The 20,149-nt window shown below is 39.3% G+C and overlaps 1 protein-coding gene across 2 annotated transcripts in view; it reads right to left on the bottom strand.

The window, feature by feature from the left end:
- Positions 1-1,108: 1,108 nt before the first annotated feature.
- gpt2 (glutamic pyruvate transaminase (alanine aminotransferase) 2) overlaps positions 1,109-20,149 on the bottom strand; it is a 32,165-nt gene continuing 13,124 nt past the window's right edge. For both annotated transcript variants that reach the window (XM_052149099.1, XM_052149104.1), the window contains exons 5-11: positions 13,206-13,449; positions 11,091-11,170; positions 8,991-9,127; positions 8,349-8,523; positions 8,025-8,180; positions 6,487-6,599; positions 1,109-2,466 (exon numbers count right to left, since the gene is read on the bottom strand). In XM_052149099.1, the coding sequence (XP_052005059.1) occupies positions 2,355-2,466; positions 6,487-6,599; positions 8,025-8,180; positions 8,349-8,523; positions 8,991-9,127; positions 11,091-11,170; positions 13,206-13,449 (1,017 nt within the window). In that variant the 3' untranslated portion in view covers positions 1,109-2,354. The remainder of the gene's footprint in view (positions 2,467-6,486; positions 6,600-8,024; positions 8,181-8,348; positions 8,524-8,990; positions 9,128-11,090; positions 11,171-13,205; positions 13,450-20,149) is intronic.

Genomic DNA, 20,149 nt, shown 5'->3' with positions numbered 1-20,149 from the left:
CATCTGGATTAGCATGAGTGATTAAATAATGAGAGCATTTTCATTTTTGGGTGAACTATCCCTTTAACTATTCAGAATTTCACTAAAACTGGTTCATAAACCAATTATATATTTGCAGAGAAGCTGAGTAAAGTGCAAGAATCTTAAAAAGGAGTGGCCTGGGTAGCTCAGCGAGTATTGACGCTGACTACCGCCCCATGAGTCGCAAGTTTGAATCAAGGATGTGCTGAGTGACTCTAGCCAGGTCTTCTATGCAACCAAAATTGGCCCGGTTGCTAGGGAGGGTAGTTTCACATGGGGTAACCTCCTCCTGGTCACAATTAGTGGTTCTAGCTCTCAATGGGTATTGTGCTAAGTTGATCGTGGGGAGTAGCTTTAGCCTCCACATGCTGCGAGTCTCTGCGGTGTCATGCACGACGAGTATAAGATGTGCGGATTGATGTCTCAAAGAGGAGGCAACTGAAACTTGTCCTCCGCAACCTGGATTGATGCAACCATGAGGACCTACAAAGTAGTGGAAATTGGGCATTCCAAAATGGGGAGAAAGGAGGATATAAGACTCTTCAAAAGCTTAAAGCTGACCTGAAGCATAAAACTATTATGGCAAGTACGCGTGCTAGAGAAAACAATTGTGGGAATATACACTGCCATAGAGCAGACTCACTTGGGTTAACAAAAGTCTACATTACCATCTAGAGTACACAAATATAGTTTTACATGCCATTTTACTCATGATCACTTTGAAACAGTTTATTAGCATATATAAATTGTTTAATCAGGGTTCCCACATCTTTTTCCAATCAGTTTCAATGACTTTCCCAGTTCAGGATTTGTAATATTTACATAGTTGCATTCAAAAAGAGCAACTTCTTGCCAGTGAATGCTGAATAGAAATTTCAGACTTTTCCTACATGAAAATCAATTTTAAAATTCTCTTGTATTCCCAAGTTTTTCGTGACTGAGAACCCTGTTGCATACTGACTGAATTGAACTGTAGGGCTAAATAAAAGCATTGCTGTTGATTGATTAAAAATACTTTGTAAATCCCCACAGAAAAACTGTTTGGCAAACATGGACAAATTATACACAAAAGTGATTAATGACCCAATTGTGTCATCTTTATTAAAAACAAAAGGTCAAAACTTAACTTTGAACAGATGCAACCAATTTAATTAGTGCAACTGCAATTAGTATTTACATTTTGTAAACACTGGGCCAGTTCTCAAAAACCTGTAAACAAAAACTATATTTAGAAAAATCTTTACATTTTTACAAGCTATGTTACTGCACATAGAGAAAAAGAAATCAATTCATTAAAACTCACAGGCATGAGTGAAGGCACCTCACATGAAGTGACATGATGATCACTTGATTAAGCTTAAAAGAACAGTGCTGCATTAACAATATTCATTCACCATTAATGGCTTTGATATAAAAGTGCAATGACAGATGAGGAGACTTTGACACAAATATATCTGGCCTAATGGCTTGCGTTTAAATTGTAAATATTGAAGAAAAGAAAAAAAGGAAATTAACTGGTTTCTTTCAAAGAGGTCTGCAGTGATTATTTTCACATTTCTTTCATGGCTAAAGCAGTGTCATAAATACAGGCATAAACATTAATTATACACCAGAACCTGGACTTTTTATGTTATCCACAAGCCATACTGCCAAACATCTACAGCGTTCACCATAAATCATGTTATTCACAATCTTCAACAGAAGCTTCTCTTTCATTTAAACAATGTAATATTATTTTAAATAAAAAGTTTGGCATGTACTTTGCATGCCAATGAGTACAACTATGGTCAGGGCAACATAAAAAATCAAATAATACCCTCCTTGTAAACTGTCCAGAACTATAACATGTACCTTCACAAAACAACCCCTTCCCCTCTTAAATATACAATGGCAAAGGTGAAAAATGCAAATTTGCATCAGCCAAAATAGTTTTGTATAATTCATAAATGTGCAAATACAAATGACAGGAATATGTTTTCAGGGGCTGTATTTTGGTGCAAATAACAGCCAAAGTGTCCTGGATTTGGAAACTTTTAAATATTTTTTGTTGAATCTCATTTATGATAAAGGGTGTCTGATCAGGTTGATTGTGCACCCTGTTTAAGAATTGATGATTTAAATGTAACATAAACACCTCCCAAAAACAGATCGACCAAATGTATCAGTAAACAAGGCAGTAGTTTCTATAAATCCCTTAAATCAAGTTTTAAAATGAAGATTAAAAACCCAGCAAGATATTTACCACTATCTTTACAGTTTTAATGAAGGGTTAGTGTGTTAAGTAGCCATGTGCTGGAGCTGGCAAGCTTATGCTTTCCAGATCAGGGCAGATCTCATCTCTGTAGCTGCTCCAGAGCAGAGTATTCTTTCAGGAACTTGATATGGAAATCTTGCACTTTGCCAAGCAGTACCTTTAGCTTCTCTGTAGGTGGTAGGATTGTCATTCTGAAACAAAGACAATGACACCAAACATTAAAAAATGTTAGAATGTTTCTCATTGCTTAACCATGTAAAGTATAAAATACAGATGACTGTTTCATGTGGTCAGATCTACTGTTCATGTTCCCCACATATTTATTAACAAGGCACGTTACATAGTTACAAGGCAAGAAGCAGATCCCAAAATACATCATATGTATATAGTGCTATTATATCTGAGGGTAATGCCAGTTAGTGCTGAGGTTTAATGCTGAAGTAAGCGTGTGAGAGCCATGAATTGCCAAGATATAAATATTTGTTATTTCTTTATATAGATTTCTATAGATTTAGATTTAGAGAACTAAAACCACTAATCATGACCACAAGAAAGTTACACCATGTGATTCTTCACTCTCTAGCAACTGGACCAAATTTGGTTACTTAGGAGACCTGACTGGAGTCACTCAGCACGCCCTGGATTTTAACACACGACTCCAGGGGTGGTAGTCAGCGTCAATAATCGCTGAGCTACCAGCCCCCAATAATTTGATATTAAAGTATAAATATGTTTACATAAACAGAATATAGGCATTTAAATTTGAATGTTAAAGAACTGAATAATGAATTATATATTTAATATATATTTCATATATTTTCTGTCCAATGTTGGTGCGCTACTTTCAATAAAAATGTGATCACTTTATTGGTTTGTAGTTTTTCAATTCAGATTAATTAAATTCATGAAATTAATTAAAAAGTACAATATTAATACAATTTAATATTAATACAATTACAAAAAAAAAAAGTAATTTTTGGTTTCGGCCCAGAATTTTCATTTCGGTGCATCACTAGTTAAAATGTGAATTAAAAACTTTTTAACATGATGGGAAAAATCACTATATGCATATTTAAGCAGCCTCTGAACTTCGACCTTAAAAAATATTTCCCACAACTTTTTGTATTTAACAAACTATTAAAACATAAAAAAGGTTTTAACACTGATAACACCAATGCCATGAAATCAAGGGACAAATATTATTTTTAAATCATTAATAATAATTTTGTTTTGTTTGCACACTTGTTTGGCCTCGCATTTATACCTGTGTTAAATATAAGAATAAACACATAAATAACTTAACCTTTCGTAGAAGTGGTGTACCAGATGAAGGGAACAAGGATTTTATTTCAGGCAATTGACAATTTCAAATATATTTTCTAAATGTGCAGAACAGAGTCAAGCCATTTCATATCATTAAAGTTTAGGTTATAGAAGGATACTTTTTGTGGCTATTTGAAAACTTCTTCAGCATTGGTAGATATTTTTCACTTGTTTTGACTATAAAAAACTGCCAGTACAGTTAGACAAAATACACATGTTAAAAATGCATTCTCTTTTTACAGGAAAACAATACAAAAATTATCATCAAGAATATGATTTGAGTAAGGTCTTACTCGAAAAAAGAAATTATGATCCAACGTGAATTTTCTTGATATAAAATATGATTGTGTCTGGCTATAAAATAGCATTTTAGCTTAGCGTAAAGCTGACAATTTACAGAAGGTTTATTTCTATTTCTTCTGCTCCAAACTTACTTCAAACTTACTCTCTGTCTGCTCGTATGAATGTAACACATCATAAGAAAATGTTTCACTGCTGTTCAGATGCACTTTGAATCGCATCATTTATATCAGGGGTGCCCAATACGTCGATCGCGATCTACCAGTCGATCGCAAAGGCAATGCTGGTAGATCGCACAAAATGTAAATGTACTTTCGTTAAATTTTAATACAAATAAATATAATGTCTTTCCTTCTTTTAGTTTCTGTCTGACTTGCACTTGACAAGTAAATATTGACCAGGCAAGGTTTTGTTTATTCAGTAGACATGACAACTAGGTTTGCGCATACGCGCCTTCCAAGGACTTCTGAGAACAGAGCGCGAAATTGCGATGTTACCGCCCGGATTAGGCAAAACTGTCTGATTCCATTCAGTGCAAGTCATCAGAATAAGGTAAATGCCCTGTCTATTGTAATCTATTGTGCTGTAGGTGTTTTGGGTTTAGTTTTAAAACTGAATGATATCAACATTGAACATTATTATATATTTTTATATTAATTAGAAGATGAATTCCATGTAGGGATACATGAAGTAGTCCCAACAAGCATTTTCTTATTTTAAATGAAACTGTGTTTTTTTTAGTTGGTAGATCTTATTGAGTTGGTCATTTAAAAGTAGATCATCACACAAAAAAGTGTGGGCACCCCTGGTTTATATGTATAAATGTTTTCATCTGAAAGGAATAAATATTAAATTAAACAAATGACAATAAAATGTAAAGTAATCTCTTCAGTAATCAAAATATATGTTGAATGTAACTGTATTCTAAATATCAATGATTTAAATTGTAACTGTAGTGGAATACAGTTACTTATATTTTAAATACGTAATCCCATTACATGTATTCCGTTAATCCCCAAATTTGTATATAAAATATATATTTTTTAAATCCTGCAGTAACACTTGATTGTGATTGGCCCATTCTGTACAGCGCTGCCAAAAGTAACAGGTGCCACATGACAGCGCCGTCTATGTGCTGCTTCAGCAGTGGTCTAGTGGCCTGTCGTCGTGTTTTTCCAAAAATAAATAAATATATTTAATTTATTAAATGATTTAAGCATCATATTTTCCGATTTTCTATAATTCAAGAACTTTTAAGCACATCTTGGTAAAAATAGCTCTTTCATTTTCAAGGGTTTTCCAGGACTTACATTTGAAAAAGCACTTCTCCAGAACTTCAAGCACTTGTACGAACCCTGATATTATGTGTAATATACTATGCACATTTGTACATTTTCACTTTTAAATTTGAACGTCATCTCTAGAGGACTGATGTGTGCAAGACAACATTTTCTAGAACTGTTTGCTTAAATAAATGTTCTTAAAATAAGTTTTTGGACTTCTGTCACTCGCATGCTTGCAATCCAATGTGGTACACAAGGAAGTAGAAGAATTAGATGGAGATATTCCACAAAGTTTTTGATTGCAAATTCAACTGTTGTTTAATATGCAGATAAAAGCTGAAAGGTGACTTGTCCGTGTTAAAATATGCCGACACAAAGATAAGTTAGCCATCTGTGAAGTTTAAACACTGTAGCACTAGCAAAACATTGCTCTGTTTGTTTTGGTATCCCAACCAGTCTGAAATGTAGGAAAGGCATTTGAGTAATTTTGTTGTCGAAGACTCTAACTTTTCTTTTTTTTTTTTTTTTTATTAATTACGTCAATTAAAAATATATTGTATAACACGTGCGTGCAATTTATATTTTGTTTTACACACAAACATTACCAAGAACGATTTCAAAATAAGCTAGCTTCAACAAACTATGCTTTCATTTTGAAAGAAATTAAATGAATATGCATAATATTTTTTAATTAATAATAAATAAATAAATAAAAAAATGTGCACTCACCAGGAGTTTACTTAAAACAATAACAATACTGATGGCATTAGGGTAATGCACATAAACTCTGAATCTACATATAGGCTAAAGTTTCTCGTACCGCTTTGTATTTACATTCCACCAGAAAAAACAGATCCTTGTCCATTTGTATGCTTGACTCTAACAAGAACCCAATTTTAATAGATTAGAATTGAATAAGAATCTAAATATTACAAGCATTGCCAGACTTGGCTTTGCTTAAAAACACACAAAGATGGCATCAATTCTCCATCTCATTTCCATCACCTCGACAACACACATCCACAGCTCCCTCCAATGGACCTAGTGTTGTTTTATATAGTCGACTAGCTGAATGATTAGTCCATTACTCGTGCACATCCCTATCTGAAATAGCAACATTGGCTCAACCAATGGTGTGCGTTTACGCCGGGACTACCCGTTTTGATGGGAGGGAATGTTCAAAAAATCTGTTGAAAATAGTCATTATTTTGGCAATTTCATGCTTCAAAACTTGTGCAAAGAAATCATCTGAAATCAAATGAAAATGGTTTACGTTTGTTTGATAATCAACAAGAGCAGGTTTACCTGAAATGGTATGTGCCATCTTTCTGCCCAAAGCCACTACCAGGTATGACACAGATTCCTGTCTCCTCCAGCAACCTCAGGCAGTAGAGCATGTCAGGCTGCATTCCTAGGGCCTGCCTAGCCAAAACAGTCAAATCAATCAACATTTTGAGTTGTAAAATACAAAGGTTTGAAGACTTTTGAAAGGATAGTTAATAATTAAAGATAGTTAATTATCATTTCTGAAAACGAATATAGATTAAATTCTGAACAGCTTTAGGATTTATTTGAGCAGGAATATCAGTGTATGTTTGAAATGGCTTTTCATTCATGAAATCAAGTAGCGGAAATGTCTGCGCTTCATGGCTAACATCAAAAGAGATTTTCATTTGGGTTAGGAGATAAAGTAAACTGGTTTTACTGGATACACCTTGTCAGCAAGGACGTAACAAGCTATGAGGTAACCGAGGTCCGGACCTTGGTCAATTTTTCATATTCAAAAGTACAATTTGAAGCTAAAACTGAACAACACAACACACCTATGGTCTGGTCTGGTCATATCTGATAGGTTCACAATACAGTGCTTTAAGTCAATATTTATTCAAATAGTTGAAGGTTCAAAAAAGCACATAAAGGCAGAATAACAGTAATCCATATGACTCTAGTGGTTAAATCTATATCATCAGAAGCAATATGAAAGGTGTGGATATTTTTTTTAATATATTTTTTTACAATAAATCTCCACTCTCCCTTTCACATTCTGAAAGTGGAAGTGAAAATGGAGATTTAAAATGGATTTAAACATTGATCTGTTACTCACTCAAAATTATTGCATTGCTTCAGAAGACATTTATTAAACCACTGGAGTCATATGCGTTCATTTTATGCTGCCTTTATGTGCTTTTTGGACCTTCAAACGGCTGGTCAACCTTTACTTGCATTGTAAGGACCTACAGAGTTGAGATATTCTTCTAAAAATCTTTTGTGTTCTGCAGAAGAAAGAAAGTCATGCACATCTGGGATGACATGAGTGTGAATGAATGATGAGAATTTTCATTTTTGGGTGATCTATCCCTATAACTTTTTGGAGGATTCAGTTTTGAGACGTCAAGTACCAATGAAAACAGTTTTGTAATTTCGGTTCGTTCCTCACACACACAGCCATTGTATGACTTTAGAAAACATGGAAAATATCACACGAGTCACTGATGAAAAAAACAAATGTCTTATATCTTCTATAAGAAAACTGAAATATCTTCATGCCCAGGGGAACTAAGGCATCTTAATCTGGCATCTTATCTTTAAAACAGTAGCACACTACACTAGTAAACCATCTTTAGTACAGACTCCAGTATGAAATATGTCAAATATGCAAACACTGGCCATGGCTAGGCAGTTTCATAAATTTTAGTAGCTAACGTTTCACAACAGCATTGGTAAAAACATAACTGTCATTTTGGTACAATTCTTAGCACCCCACCCTAGACCTCACTAATTTTCAAACCCTGGCTACCAAATGCAATAGGACTACACAAGCAAGCCGAAGTAGGAGCACTTGCATTGGCTTTCTCCACTGCCTTAGGAGGGATAAAGATGTGGGGGAAGGCGTACATGGCCCCCTGGACAGGATTACATTTGATTCCTGGAACTGCATTCAGGATTTGCTCAGTTAGCTTTGCTTTCTCTGCTAAAGCACCCAGCACAGCGGATTTCTCCTACGAGAGATCAAACAAACACAAACACGCCCAGTTAAAGCCAAAGTATGCTTCTGGAATGCCTAAATGATTCCAATTACATTTACATACCAAAAAACGCAAAACAATGAAGTTGTTGTCCCATGCATTGTTATAGGACTGCTCTAGAAACTACACTACATGACTGACCTGGTGGAATTGGTTGAACGAGGGCTCTTCTGGTTGCGGAGGGTTGACAATGACATCCATTGCAACCTGTCCAGCCAAGGGTGGACATAGTCTCACTGATAAAAGTTTCTCCAGCTGGACCTTGATTTCAGGATCCAAGTTGACCACCTCCATATATCCACCCCTGAAGCCACACCTTGTGGAAGGACATGTAGAATTAGTTCTCCGAATCGTAGGTGATGTTTCCATAGCCATATTCAATAGCCAAAGGCCTAATTCTTTGGGCTCGTCACAGAAACAATGACAGACGTTTTTATACCAATCAGAACACATTCTGCATGGTGTTACAACTTTATTAAACCCTGTTGAAATGGATGAACCATACTTTGAATTGTCTTGAACAGAGGAATTGTAGTTACTCTTTTAACAAATATTGGATTTAATGTCTTAAGTTCCTGGGCTGCTTCTAAAATTGCCTTACAAATGGCAATAACCAGACTGTTATTCGTACATTACAAAGCCAGATGACTTCTAAATATATTTCAGGATATTGTGGTTATGCCATGTGAATATGTCCCAGTGAAAGTTGATCTTGTAGAGGCCATATCGGATTAATCAGGCATATGCGGACCTCAGCAAAGGGTCATAGATAGGGATACTCACTCTCCTGTGTACCCTTTGGAGGTGGAATGGAAGGAGACGAGCTCCACACTGTTAAAGTACTCCGCACCCATCTCATATAGCACCTTCTTGAAGGAGTGAAACTGACAGTCAGGAGCGTACACATTGTCCTGATACACCTGCCAGTAACAGCACAACAAACACAGAGAACATGGTGGTCATGTAGAAGTCATGCATTTCAAATTAGAGCAGAATTTAGGTAGTTGAGGCACGTGTACATTAAATGTGTTTGAAGAGAAGTATGACTAAGAGCAGAGCTGGGGGATATAGCAAAAAATGCTCAATATTGTCCTCCCTTTTGATTAGGGATACAAGAAACTAAATTTGTGTTCAGAGAGCAATAGTTCGTGGTTCTTCTTTTCTATACCAATCAGCCACAACATTAAAACCACCTGCCTAATATTGTGTAGGTCCCCCTCATGCTGCCAAATCAGCACCAACCATCATCTCAGAATAGCATTCAAAGATGATTCTCTTTTCACCCCAATTGTACTTATCGGAGTTACCATAGACTGGGACAGTTTGAACCAGTCTGGCCATTCTCTGTTGACCTCTCTCATCAACAAGGCATTTCCATCCACAGAACTGCTACTCACTGTTTGTTTTAGGCACCATTCAGCTTAAATTCTAGAGATGTGTGTGAAAATCCCAGGAGATCAGCAGTTACAGAAATACTCAAAACAGCCCATCTAGCACCAACAATCATCCATGCAATTATCTAATCAGCCAATCGTGTGGCAGAAGTGCAGTGCATAAAATCATGCAGATATGGCATGATTGTTGTTGTCAGATGGGCTGGTTTGAGTATTTCTGTAACTGCTGATCTCCTGGGATTTTCACACACATCTCTAGAATTTACTCAGAATGGTACAAAAATCATACAGTAAGCGGCAGTTCTGTGGATGGAAACGCCTTGTTGATGAGAGGTCAACAGAAAATGGTCAGACTGGTTCGAACTGACAAAGTCTACAGTAACTCAGATAACCGCTCTGTACAATTGTAGTGAGAAGAATATCATCACAGAATGCTATTCTGAGGTACGGGTTGGCACTGTTTTGGCAGGACAAGGGGGACCTACACAATATTAGGCAGGTGGTTTTAATGTTGTTGCTGATTGGTGTATGCTACTTTAATGCAAATGACTGATAATTAATAAACCAACTTCAAAAGAAATGTAAATAAATGTATTCTCTTTCTCTCTACATGTCTTCCATGTTTCAGAGTAAGCGGTCTCAGTTAAAAGCAAAACACTCAAAATAAAAGCACATTATTAGCTCACATTAACTGAATTCTCAACCGTCTCCTATCAGACTCACATTAAATTGATTAGAATTCTGAATGTTCTTAACTAACATTAAATTAATATTGGAAGTTGTGTTAAAAGTTTTAACAGTAGTTCCACCTGAAATTCTAGCAGTGCAAAGCTTCCAAATTGCAATTCTGCTGTCATTTTCACCCAATCCAAAGTAATTCCACACAAGAGACATTTTCTTTCACACACTGCTCAAGTTGTGGGTCAATTTTCTGACTGGTTTTTCAGCCACTCTTTTGACAGGAAATAAACGGTCCTGATCATTGACTGTTTTTAAACAATCGACGGATGTAAGTAATTAATGTAAGCAACTAAAATAAATAAAAAATGTAGTTATGCATAATAACTAAAGTTTTCCACACGGTTTAAAACTAAATGAACTAAAGAAAGAATATTTATTCATTTTAATTTATATGCTCCAATATAACAGTACTAAACTGCAACATACTATATTTTATATTAAACATTTTAATAGATGAAAAATGCCACATTGAGACTTCCGTGTACATTTTTAGAGTGCTGACACAAACAAATCACTAAATCAGAAATCTGAATCAATTAATTGTAAATGGACAGAACCGATTCACAGAGATCAAACTTTGAAAAATCACTTACTGGGATTGAGGTTTACTGGCATTGCATCATCATAAACATGGAGTTGGAAATAACTTTACACAGATAAGATTTTCAATACATCACCCAGCCCTGAATAAGAGCAATATGTAATAAAGCTCAGTTGTTAAATACAAAAGAGCACAGATGGTGATTACCTCATCTGACATAACAAAGAGATTCTCCTCATAGGCAAAGTGCAAGACTTCTTCAATGCACTTTTTACTCTGGACCTGACCTGTGAAAGGTTAAAGAGGGGTGGAAGGAAAAAGGGCAACAGAAATTTAACACCTTCACCAGTCTGCCTGCACTACACTGTATTATGACGAGATACAGCATTCTCTAAACCAGTGTTTCCCAACCTTTTTTCTGCCACGGCACACTTTTTACGACTAAAAATGTATACGGCACACCACTATCCCACATAGGCTAACCATTGTCAATAGTTTTCCTATTCAAGAACTTGTCCATGTTTTCTGTCCATCTTAGTAGTGTGTTTACTTGTAATGTTTGAAATTCGGCTATGCAAAAAACAAAACAAGTCACATAGGTAGGCTATGCTGTGTGAGGTCACAGGTGGAAGAGCGCTAAGTGGGTAATAAAAAAACAACAAATTTGCTTCTTTTATAATCTGTAAATTTGTTCTTGCAATGCCACAACAAATTACAGGGATGCAAACTCATGAGGGTGAAAAAGTTAAGACAATCACTGGTCCACAAAAAACAAATTCTGGGGATATTTCTTTTAAAAGAATAAGCTAAAAGCACCAATTCCAGCTATTTTAGTGATTCAAGTTTATTCAAGTTTACAATTGTGCAGAATTAGCAGCAAAATAAAGAGTATTTTGGTGAGGCTTGCTTCTGTTTCACAAATGTGTTCAATTTTGTTAACTGATAAGTTCAGTGAGTGACCCCTTCAGGAAATATCACTAGGTGGCAACAAATGAGCGTCTTATGTGCTATGAGTGAGTCAATGAATCATTTTGAGTCGTTCATGACCGAAATCTACCAAAGGACTTTATTGTGTTTAAGCATTAAAAGAACAAAGCAGATATATAGTCTTCCTTCAGTCTGAGCATTATTTTTCAACCAAAAAGACAACAATAATGGTCTAATAATAGTGAGTTTCAATAACGTCCTTACCTTCTCCTTTATTAAAACTTGCATGAAGCTACTGACTTCAGTATAAGAATTATGAACAGAAAGCTGATCTACGGTATCATTTTCCTACAGTAGCATATTTAAACTGCTGAGCATGGCTTTTATCAGAACAGACCATAATAATAGACAAATAATAATCATTTTGAGTTTCAATAATGTTATTTCGTCATTGTAAAGTGCATTTCACGTGAGTTGTGTCGAGGCATCAATGCTCCGTTCAACACCAGCATCAAGCGCCACATTGCCCTCCATGTGACAAGAGTTGCAGAAAGCATCACAGAGGGGCAATTTTACGAGTTTGCCACGTAAAAAGCGGGAGGTGTGCACAATAAACTTTGAAAACATGTATTTGGAAGAGCGAAAAAAAGCTTGCAGTTGCTTTGATAGCAGAAAGTAATAAAAGGACTCGTTTATGTTTAGGTCGAAGCATTTTCTTGGTGAATTTAAATTAGTTCAATAACACTCTGATATTCGTAAACAATAAGGTAATATTTAGTTAATACTTATTATGAGACATTCAATGTCTCTTCAAAAATCTGGAAAGTTTTTAAATAGTTCTTGTTGCTTAGTTCTCTCAAAGACATTATTGGTGAAGCAGAAACGTGTGTGTGAAAAACACTTGTGTAAAGTCACTTCATAGACTTCAATGTATTCTGCAGCGCTGACAGCGCAGACCCTTAAACAGCGTATAAATATCACTCACTTTTGCACATTAATCATTGCTCGTAACAATCACAAAAGTGACCGATAAAGCTTTCAGAATTTCTCCGAAAGTTGAGGACTTTGGATCCCTGAAATATTTTTTTTTAATGCATTTATTTATTTTGTGGAATTTTATAGTTTTCCACGACACACGTGACAATCTTTCAGCACAGTGGTTGGGAAACACCGCTCTAAACACCACCAAATGATCATTTATAATTACGCATAGGGTCAAAGATCTGGCACTTGCATAACAAATTTCAGAGAAAGTTCTTGATTGCATGACCCAAAGTCTTTCAAAATCAGTTGACGCATTTGAATCTTTCCAGTGCACATGCTATTGGATCTAAATAACCATGTGGTATAATCTTTCCAAGCACACATGATTAGAAAGAGTAATAATGTTCCTACCAGTAGGGTTGCCAGGGTTGATGATGCAAATGACTCGTGGCTGGCAGTGCTGTTTGGCAGCCTGATAGGCTCTATGAAGTTCAGTGATGTCCAGAGCCCAGCAGTTGTCCTCATCCAAGTAGTAGTTGATCTGTACGGAGTTGATCTCTGAGATGGCAGCGGAGTAGAGAGGGTACTGAGGGATGGGGATCATTACACCAGTCCGAGAAGAGCCTTTCCCAGACACCAGCAGTCGCAGAATAGTCTTCAAAATAAAATCAACATACATCTATGCAGACCTAATCACCCTAGTGAAAAGTAATATACCAAATTATATTTTAAATACATTTATTTCATGATAGGTATACTTCAAATACATTAACATATATATGTACTAACTGAAAGTACCATGTAGTTGCACTTATTTCATGCTTTCTTCATATGCACACAGAGAAACTTTGATCATTACAAATTAAGTGGTAAAGTAGTATAGCTTTTACAAATGCACATTACACTAATGCTGCGTTCCATTCAAGTCGGATGTGGGATATTCTTGCTTGATATCTCCGATCTTCAACCATAAATGCATTCCAGATGCTCGCAAGATGGCGTTTAAGGAAACAAAACTGTAATGATCCCGTTATCTTAGCAGGTGTTTGACCAGAGCCATTCTAAAGGGGAGCCTACAAGGTTAGCATTAAAACGCATAATGCTGCGGTACACAGGCGAGGAGACAAGAGGCCGTTTTTTAAATGGATGTCTTTGGAGGAGATGCTTCAGTGTGCTGAATAAACTGCTTTTGTGAGGAAACAGCTCACCACTTATTGAACAGACCGCCCGTCCACTAATCTTCAACATGTTTTACTCTAAATTATCATTTTGAGCGAAAATTTGTGTGGAGTTTACTATGATATAATAGCTGTTTTATAAGAGAAGTCTTGTATGACTTGTATGACGCGAAATGTATGACTAATTTACAGCAATAACACCAGCCTACAGAGATTCTTTTATGTACTGTCTCAAGCTCGCAAAATGATTATCGATGAATTAAAAAAAGTGTTTAGTATTAAAATATGATACATTTTGAACAAAATTGTATATTATCTAATAAAAAGAAAAATTATTTGATATATGTCTGTTAATTCCTTTGGCTTTTAGGATTCAACAATTAAATTAGACTTAATCTTTACTGATTAATATACTATATATGTAATTATATAATTGTAATGACTATTATGACAGCTGTGTGTGCCCAATGATGCTGGTATAAAATCATATATATAAATAGATTAAGACTCTCATGCCGAAATCTGCTGCAGAAAAAGCACACTCTTTTTCCCTGCTCACTGAAAAATATTCCTCAAAAATTACATTTCCAAAAACCTGTTAACTAACATAGATATATCTGAAAATTTACCACATGAAAAAGTGCAATGAAAACTGTAAAAAAAAAAAAAAAAAGTCGTAAAACCACGATCCATTGACATCAGCCGTTATACGATTGCCAGAGAAGACTCATGTGATCCAAGTTGACGTTACACTCTCTACAATGGTAAAAGCGTGGAGGTTGATATCTGTCACAATTCCCTGGTTGTCTGCCCCGTGTTTTCCGTGTCACCGTCACCATGTTTCTCCGTCACGATTCCCTGGTTGTCTGCCCCGTGTTTTTCATGTCACCGTCACCATTCCCTGGTACTCTGCCCCGTGTTTTTCATGTCACCGTCACCATGGTTCCCGATCCTCACATTGTGTTATTGTTCGCACCTGTTTGTTATTTGTGTTCATCCTGTGTGTGTATATTAACCCTGTTTGTTCTCCACTCCTTGTCTTTCGTTGAATGTTGATGAAGGTTAATGTTTCCACTGTTCCTATGTTTGCTTCGTTGCCTGTCCTGCCGTGTTTTCTTAGTTCCGTGTTCCTCCGTGGTTGTTTCTTATGTTTACATTTTTGTTATCCCCTCGTGGATGTTTTGTTTGTTCCCAGTGTTTTGTTTTATTCTGTGTTTTCTTGTTTATTTAATAAAAGAACCCACATTTAGATCCCACTTCTTGTCTGCCCTCGTCTGCACTCACAACAGAACGATCGACCACAATGGATCTAGCTGTTCAACAGGCAAACTTCAAACTCCTCTGCCTCAAACAAGAGGACCGTCCGGTGGAAGAACACATCCGCGATTTCCTCGAGCTGGCGAGTGTCGCGGACTTCCCGGACTCCTCCCTGGTGGTCTTTTTCCGGGGCAACCTGACCAGTTCACTCATGGAGCGGTTGCCACCGGCGACGCGCGGCTGGAAGCTCCACGATTTTGTGGAGGAGACGCTTCTGGCATGTGGCTCGCCGTTCACTGTGGGTGTTGTTGAGGAGGATCCTGCCTCTCCTCCCACAGTGGTGACCCTCCAGTCGTCCATGGCTCGTCCTGTTTCGCCTGCCCCACCTGCCAGCAGGCCAACCCCCACGCCTGTCTTGATCAACGAGCCAGCGCTGCCAACTTCCTCCGCCCGGAGGAAGAGGAGGAGAAGAAAGGCGTCCGCTTCCCAGCCTACGCCTGCCGCGGTCAGCGAGCCAGCGCCTACGCCTGCCACAGTCAGCGAGCCAGCGCCTGCAACTCCTACCGTCAGCGAGCCAGCGCCTGCAGCCCCTACCGTCAGCGAGCCAGCGCCTGCAGCCTCGACCGTCCCAGAGCCAGCGCCTGCAGCCTCGACCGTCCCAGAGCCAGCGCCTGCAGCCTCGACCGTCCCAGAGCCAGCGCCTGTAGCCTCGACTGTCCCAGAGCCTGTAGCCATGACCGTCCAAGACCCAGCGCCTCCCGAGCCTCCCAGGGCTCCGCCTCTCGAGCCTCCCAGGGCTACGTCTCTCGAGCCTCCCAGGGCTCCACCTCTCAAGCCACCTGAGCCTCCCAGGGCTCCGCCTCTCGAGCCACCCAAGCCTCCCAGGGCTCTGCCTCTCGAGCCACCCGAGCCTCCCAGGGCTCCGCCTCCCAGGGCTCTGCCTCCCGAGCCTCCTACGGCTCCGCCTCCCAAGCTTCCTACGGCTCCACTTCTAGAGCCTCCTACGGCGCCACCTCCCTCGGCTCCATCTCCAGAGCCTTCTAGGCCTCCGCCTCTAGAACCTCCTACGGCGCCACCTCCCTCGGCTCCGCCTCCAGAGCCTTCCAGGCCTCCGCCTCTAGAGCCTCCTACGGCGCTTCCTCCCTCGGCTCCGCCTCCAGAGCCTCATCCAGCTCCGCCTCCAGAGCCATCCAGGGCTCCGCCTCTAGAGCTTCCTACTGCTCCACCTCCCTCGGCTCTGCCTCCCGAGCCTTCGCCTTCCACGGCTCTGTCCCCTGAGCCTCCCTCAGCTGTAGCCATGTGGTCTTTTTCCGCATGGCTACAGCTGAGCCTCCCTCAGCTCCGCCTCCCGAGCCTCCCTCAGCTCTGTCTCCACAGCCTCCCTCAGCTCTGCCTCCTGAGCCTCCCAGGACTCCGAATCCAGAGCCTTCTACGGTTCCACCTCCTGAGCCACCCATGGCTCTGCCACCTGGGTCTTCCACGGCTCCGCCCTCCATGGCTCCGCTACCAGAAACTTCCATGGCCCCGCCTACCTCGGCTCCGCCCTCGGAGTTCCCCATGGCTGTGGTCCTGAGGCCGACTCCCAGGCCTCCTGAACCTGTCCCTGTCCTGTGGCCAGCTCCCAGGCCACCTGACCCAGTCCCCGTCTTTTGCTCCCCGGGGACTGCCAGTCTGCTCCCTGTACCCCCTTGGACTTCCTGTCTGCCCCCTGTGGCCCCTTGGACTGTCTGTCTGCCCCTTGTGCCCCCTTGGACTGTCTGCCTGCCCTCGGTGCCCCCTTAGACTGCCTTCTTGCCCTCTGTACCCCCTTGGACTGCCTGTCTGCCCCTTCGTGCCCCTTGGCCTGTCTCTTTGTTTGTCTCTTTTTTTTTAGGATCATCTGGAATCCGATCCTTTTGAGGGGGGATTCTGTCACGATTCCCTGGTTGTCTGCCCCGTGTTTTCCGTGTCACCGTCACCATGTTTCTCTGTCACGATTCCCTGGTAGTCTGCCCGTGTTTTTCATGTCACCGTCACCATGGTTCCCGATCCTCAAATTGTGTTATTGTTCGCACCTGTTTGTTATTTGTGTTCATCCTGTGTGTATATATTAACCCTGTTTGTTCTCCACTCCTTGTCGTTCGTTGAATGTTGATGAAGGTTAATGTTTCCACTGTTCCTATGTTTGCTTCGTTGCCTGTCCTGCCGTGTTTTCTTAGTTCAGTGTTCCTCCGTGGTTGTTTCTTATGTTTACATTTTTGTTATCCCCTCGTGGATGTTTTGTTTGTTCCCAGTGTTTTGTTTTATTCTGTGTTTTCTTGTTTATTTAATAAAAGAACCCGCATTTAGATCCCACTCCTTGTCTGCCCTCGTCTGCACTCACAACAATATCTCTGTATAGAATAATTCTGGTTTGACTGTCACTAGAGATGTCTCCTAGTAACCCAATTCATTAACAATTCTGCAACACTAGCATTTGTGCTAGGTGTACGATTGTCAAAAGATAGTATCATTGACCATGTTTTTAGCACCTGTCTTTGCTGATGTTTGTTAAACAAGCTTTAATATCATGTAATGTGAGAACTTTGACTCGTTTATAGATATTATTTAATAAAAGTGAATGTTTACCACTTATTTTGTACATCTTCCAACATGTTTGTGTTAAGTGTGTCGCACCAGCATCTCCGACTTCGACTTCAATTGGCATTCCATTGCACTTTTATTAGTAGGAAGTTGGAATATCCTACTTTCCCAGTTGAATGGAACACAGCATAAGTTCAAATATAGTGTACTTAAAGAAAGTACACTGGTCAGGTGCTTGTTACCATCTACAATGCAACTGTCATAATAATGTTCTTCAAGCACAAAAAATATTAGTGATATGAGTTAGAAATATTTTCCTAATATATAATATACTGTATACTCTATATTTTAAATAATGCCATGTCTGTTCAAGGAACTTTTAAGAGTGCATATTTAATTTGCATTTCAACATCCTGTTATCAGAACAAACTCTTTGTCTGTCTTATAACTCGGATGTCTTATAACAAGTCTACTTACGCTGGAAACGTACTAATTTATAAAATGATAATTCAAAAATTATTTTGAGTACGTTTTTTAATTGCACAATGCACATTCCTTAAAACACAAGAGTGATTCTAAATTTACATGTGCTGCAGTCACCACACCATAACCAGGGTTGAAATAGGAGGCCACAAGCTGGCTGATTGTGACATCATCACAACAACATTAAGTAGTATTCAATATACACAGTGTGTTGTACACCCAATTTATACCAGACCAGCTTCCAAGATTGTCAAAAGCATGGTGATTAGTTATTTATCTACACAGTTCCAATGTTGACGGAATCTAACTAAAAATATCTAAATCCAAATTAACATGTATTTATGCTAAAGTAATAAAAAAATTACAACAAAAGATTTAGAAGTGAGTAGTTTTTCAAGATTTACGATTATATTGTAAATCACTTTCATGAATCAGCCCCCAAATATATGTTTTCGCTATACTGTCCTTGGTAGCGGCGTTCAAAGTCCAGTATATCCTGATGGAAGCGCTCGCCTTGCTCTTCTGAGTACGCTCCCATGTTCTCCTTGAATTTATCAAGATGAGCATCAAGGATATGGACTTTGAGGGATTTCAGAGGTGGAGCTGAGGAGATAAACCCACACTACCCCAACCAAAAAGACTTCAACGGCTTGATTAGAGATCTTGGTCTCACCAAGTCCAATGCCTAGCTTTTGACATCTAGGCTCAAGCAGTGGAACTTGTTGGATGAAAGTGTGCAAGTTGCAGATCAAAGGACGTGTCACCAACATTTTTCCAGCTTCTTCACCCGTCAAGATGGGCTCTGCTTCTGATACAATGTGACCAGTCTGTTTGAGGCAATCAGAATCACTTGTAACCAGAATGAGTAGTGCCTCTACATTGACAGCTCATCCAGGAGCCTCAAAGCCGTGCTGCTCCATAATGGTAACAAGTAACAAGATGGTCCCCTGGCTCAATCGGTGCACCTCAAAGAGGATTGCAACAGCATCAAGACCTTGCTGGATGCCTTGAAGTATGATGTGTATGGCTGAGGTCATTGGAGACTTCAAAATGGTGGCATTCCTGATGGGTCTCTAAGGTGGTTTTACCAAGTTTCCCTGCTATCTTTGCCTTTGGGACAGCAGGGACATAGGACCAAGGCATAACTCCATAGGAGGTTCTGGCCACAGCGGACCAAGTGTGGGGAGGAACAACGTCAAGTGGGAGCCACTGGTGGACCCCCGGAAGGTGCGGATGCCACCACTGCTCATCAAATTGGTTAAAATTAGTGGTTAAAATTAGTAAACTAAGTAAGTGTTGTGGGTCATTGATTAAACAAAATTATTTTATATGAAATATAAGTGTTAGTGTTAAAGTCCTTGAAGTCATCCCGAATGAATCGAAGAAATATACATAGATGCATTGTCCTTTGATTTTGGCTGACAAAGGCTTTTGTTAGTGGTTAATTCATTTTCTATGCAGTGTTATCCCTCCTCTGTGAAGTCTGTCTTAGTAGACTGAAGAAAAATGTGGCTGGCACATGCAGCAGTTGGTCATCATCACTCAGCACTAACTATCTAACTATCTATCTATCTACTTGTAACGTGTAAGGATGGGCAAGGAGGCGGGAACCAGCAGAACAGTCAACAGTCAACTTAACGTAAACAACATAAAACTTGAGACACACACACTCACTTACAGTGGCTGCATGTGTCTATCTCTCTCTCGAACTGTTGTCTCCAGCTCCCCTTTATCTCACCCTACTGCTGATCTGCGCCGGCCATGCACCCTCACGGCCCGGCCATGCCCTCATCCTCGTCACACTCCTTCCCTGCCCGATTCAGGCCGGGTACCACCTGGACTGACCATTTTCAGTGTTATCATTGTTGATTAACA

The sequence above is a fragment of the Xyrauchen texanus genome, chromosome 2 (genome assembly GCF_025860055.1).
Source record: "Xyrauchen texanus isolate HMW12.3.18 chromosome 2, RBS_HiC_50CHRs, whole genome shotgun sequence".
In the NCBI taxonomy this organism is placed as follows: Eukaryota; Metazoa; Chordata; class Actinopteri; order Cypriniformes; family Catostomidae; genus Xyrauchen; species Xyrauchen texanus.
This window is presented reverse-complemented; position numbering and strand designations above follow the sequence as displayed.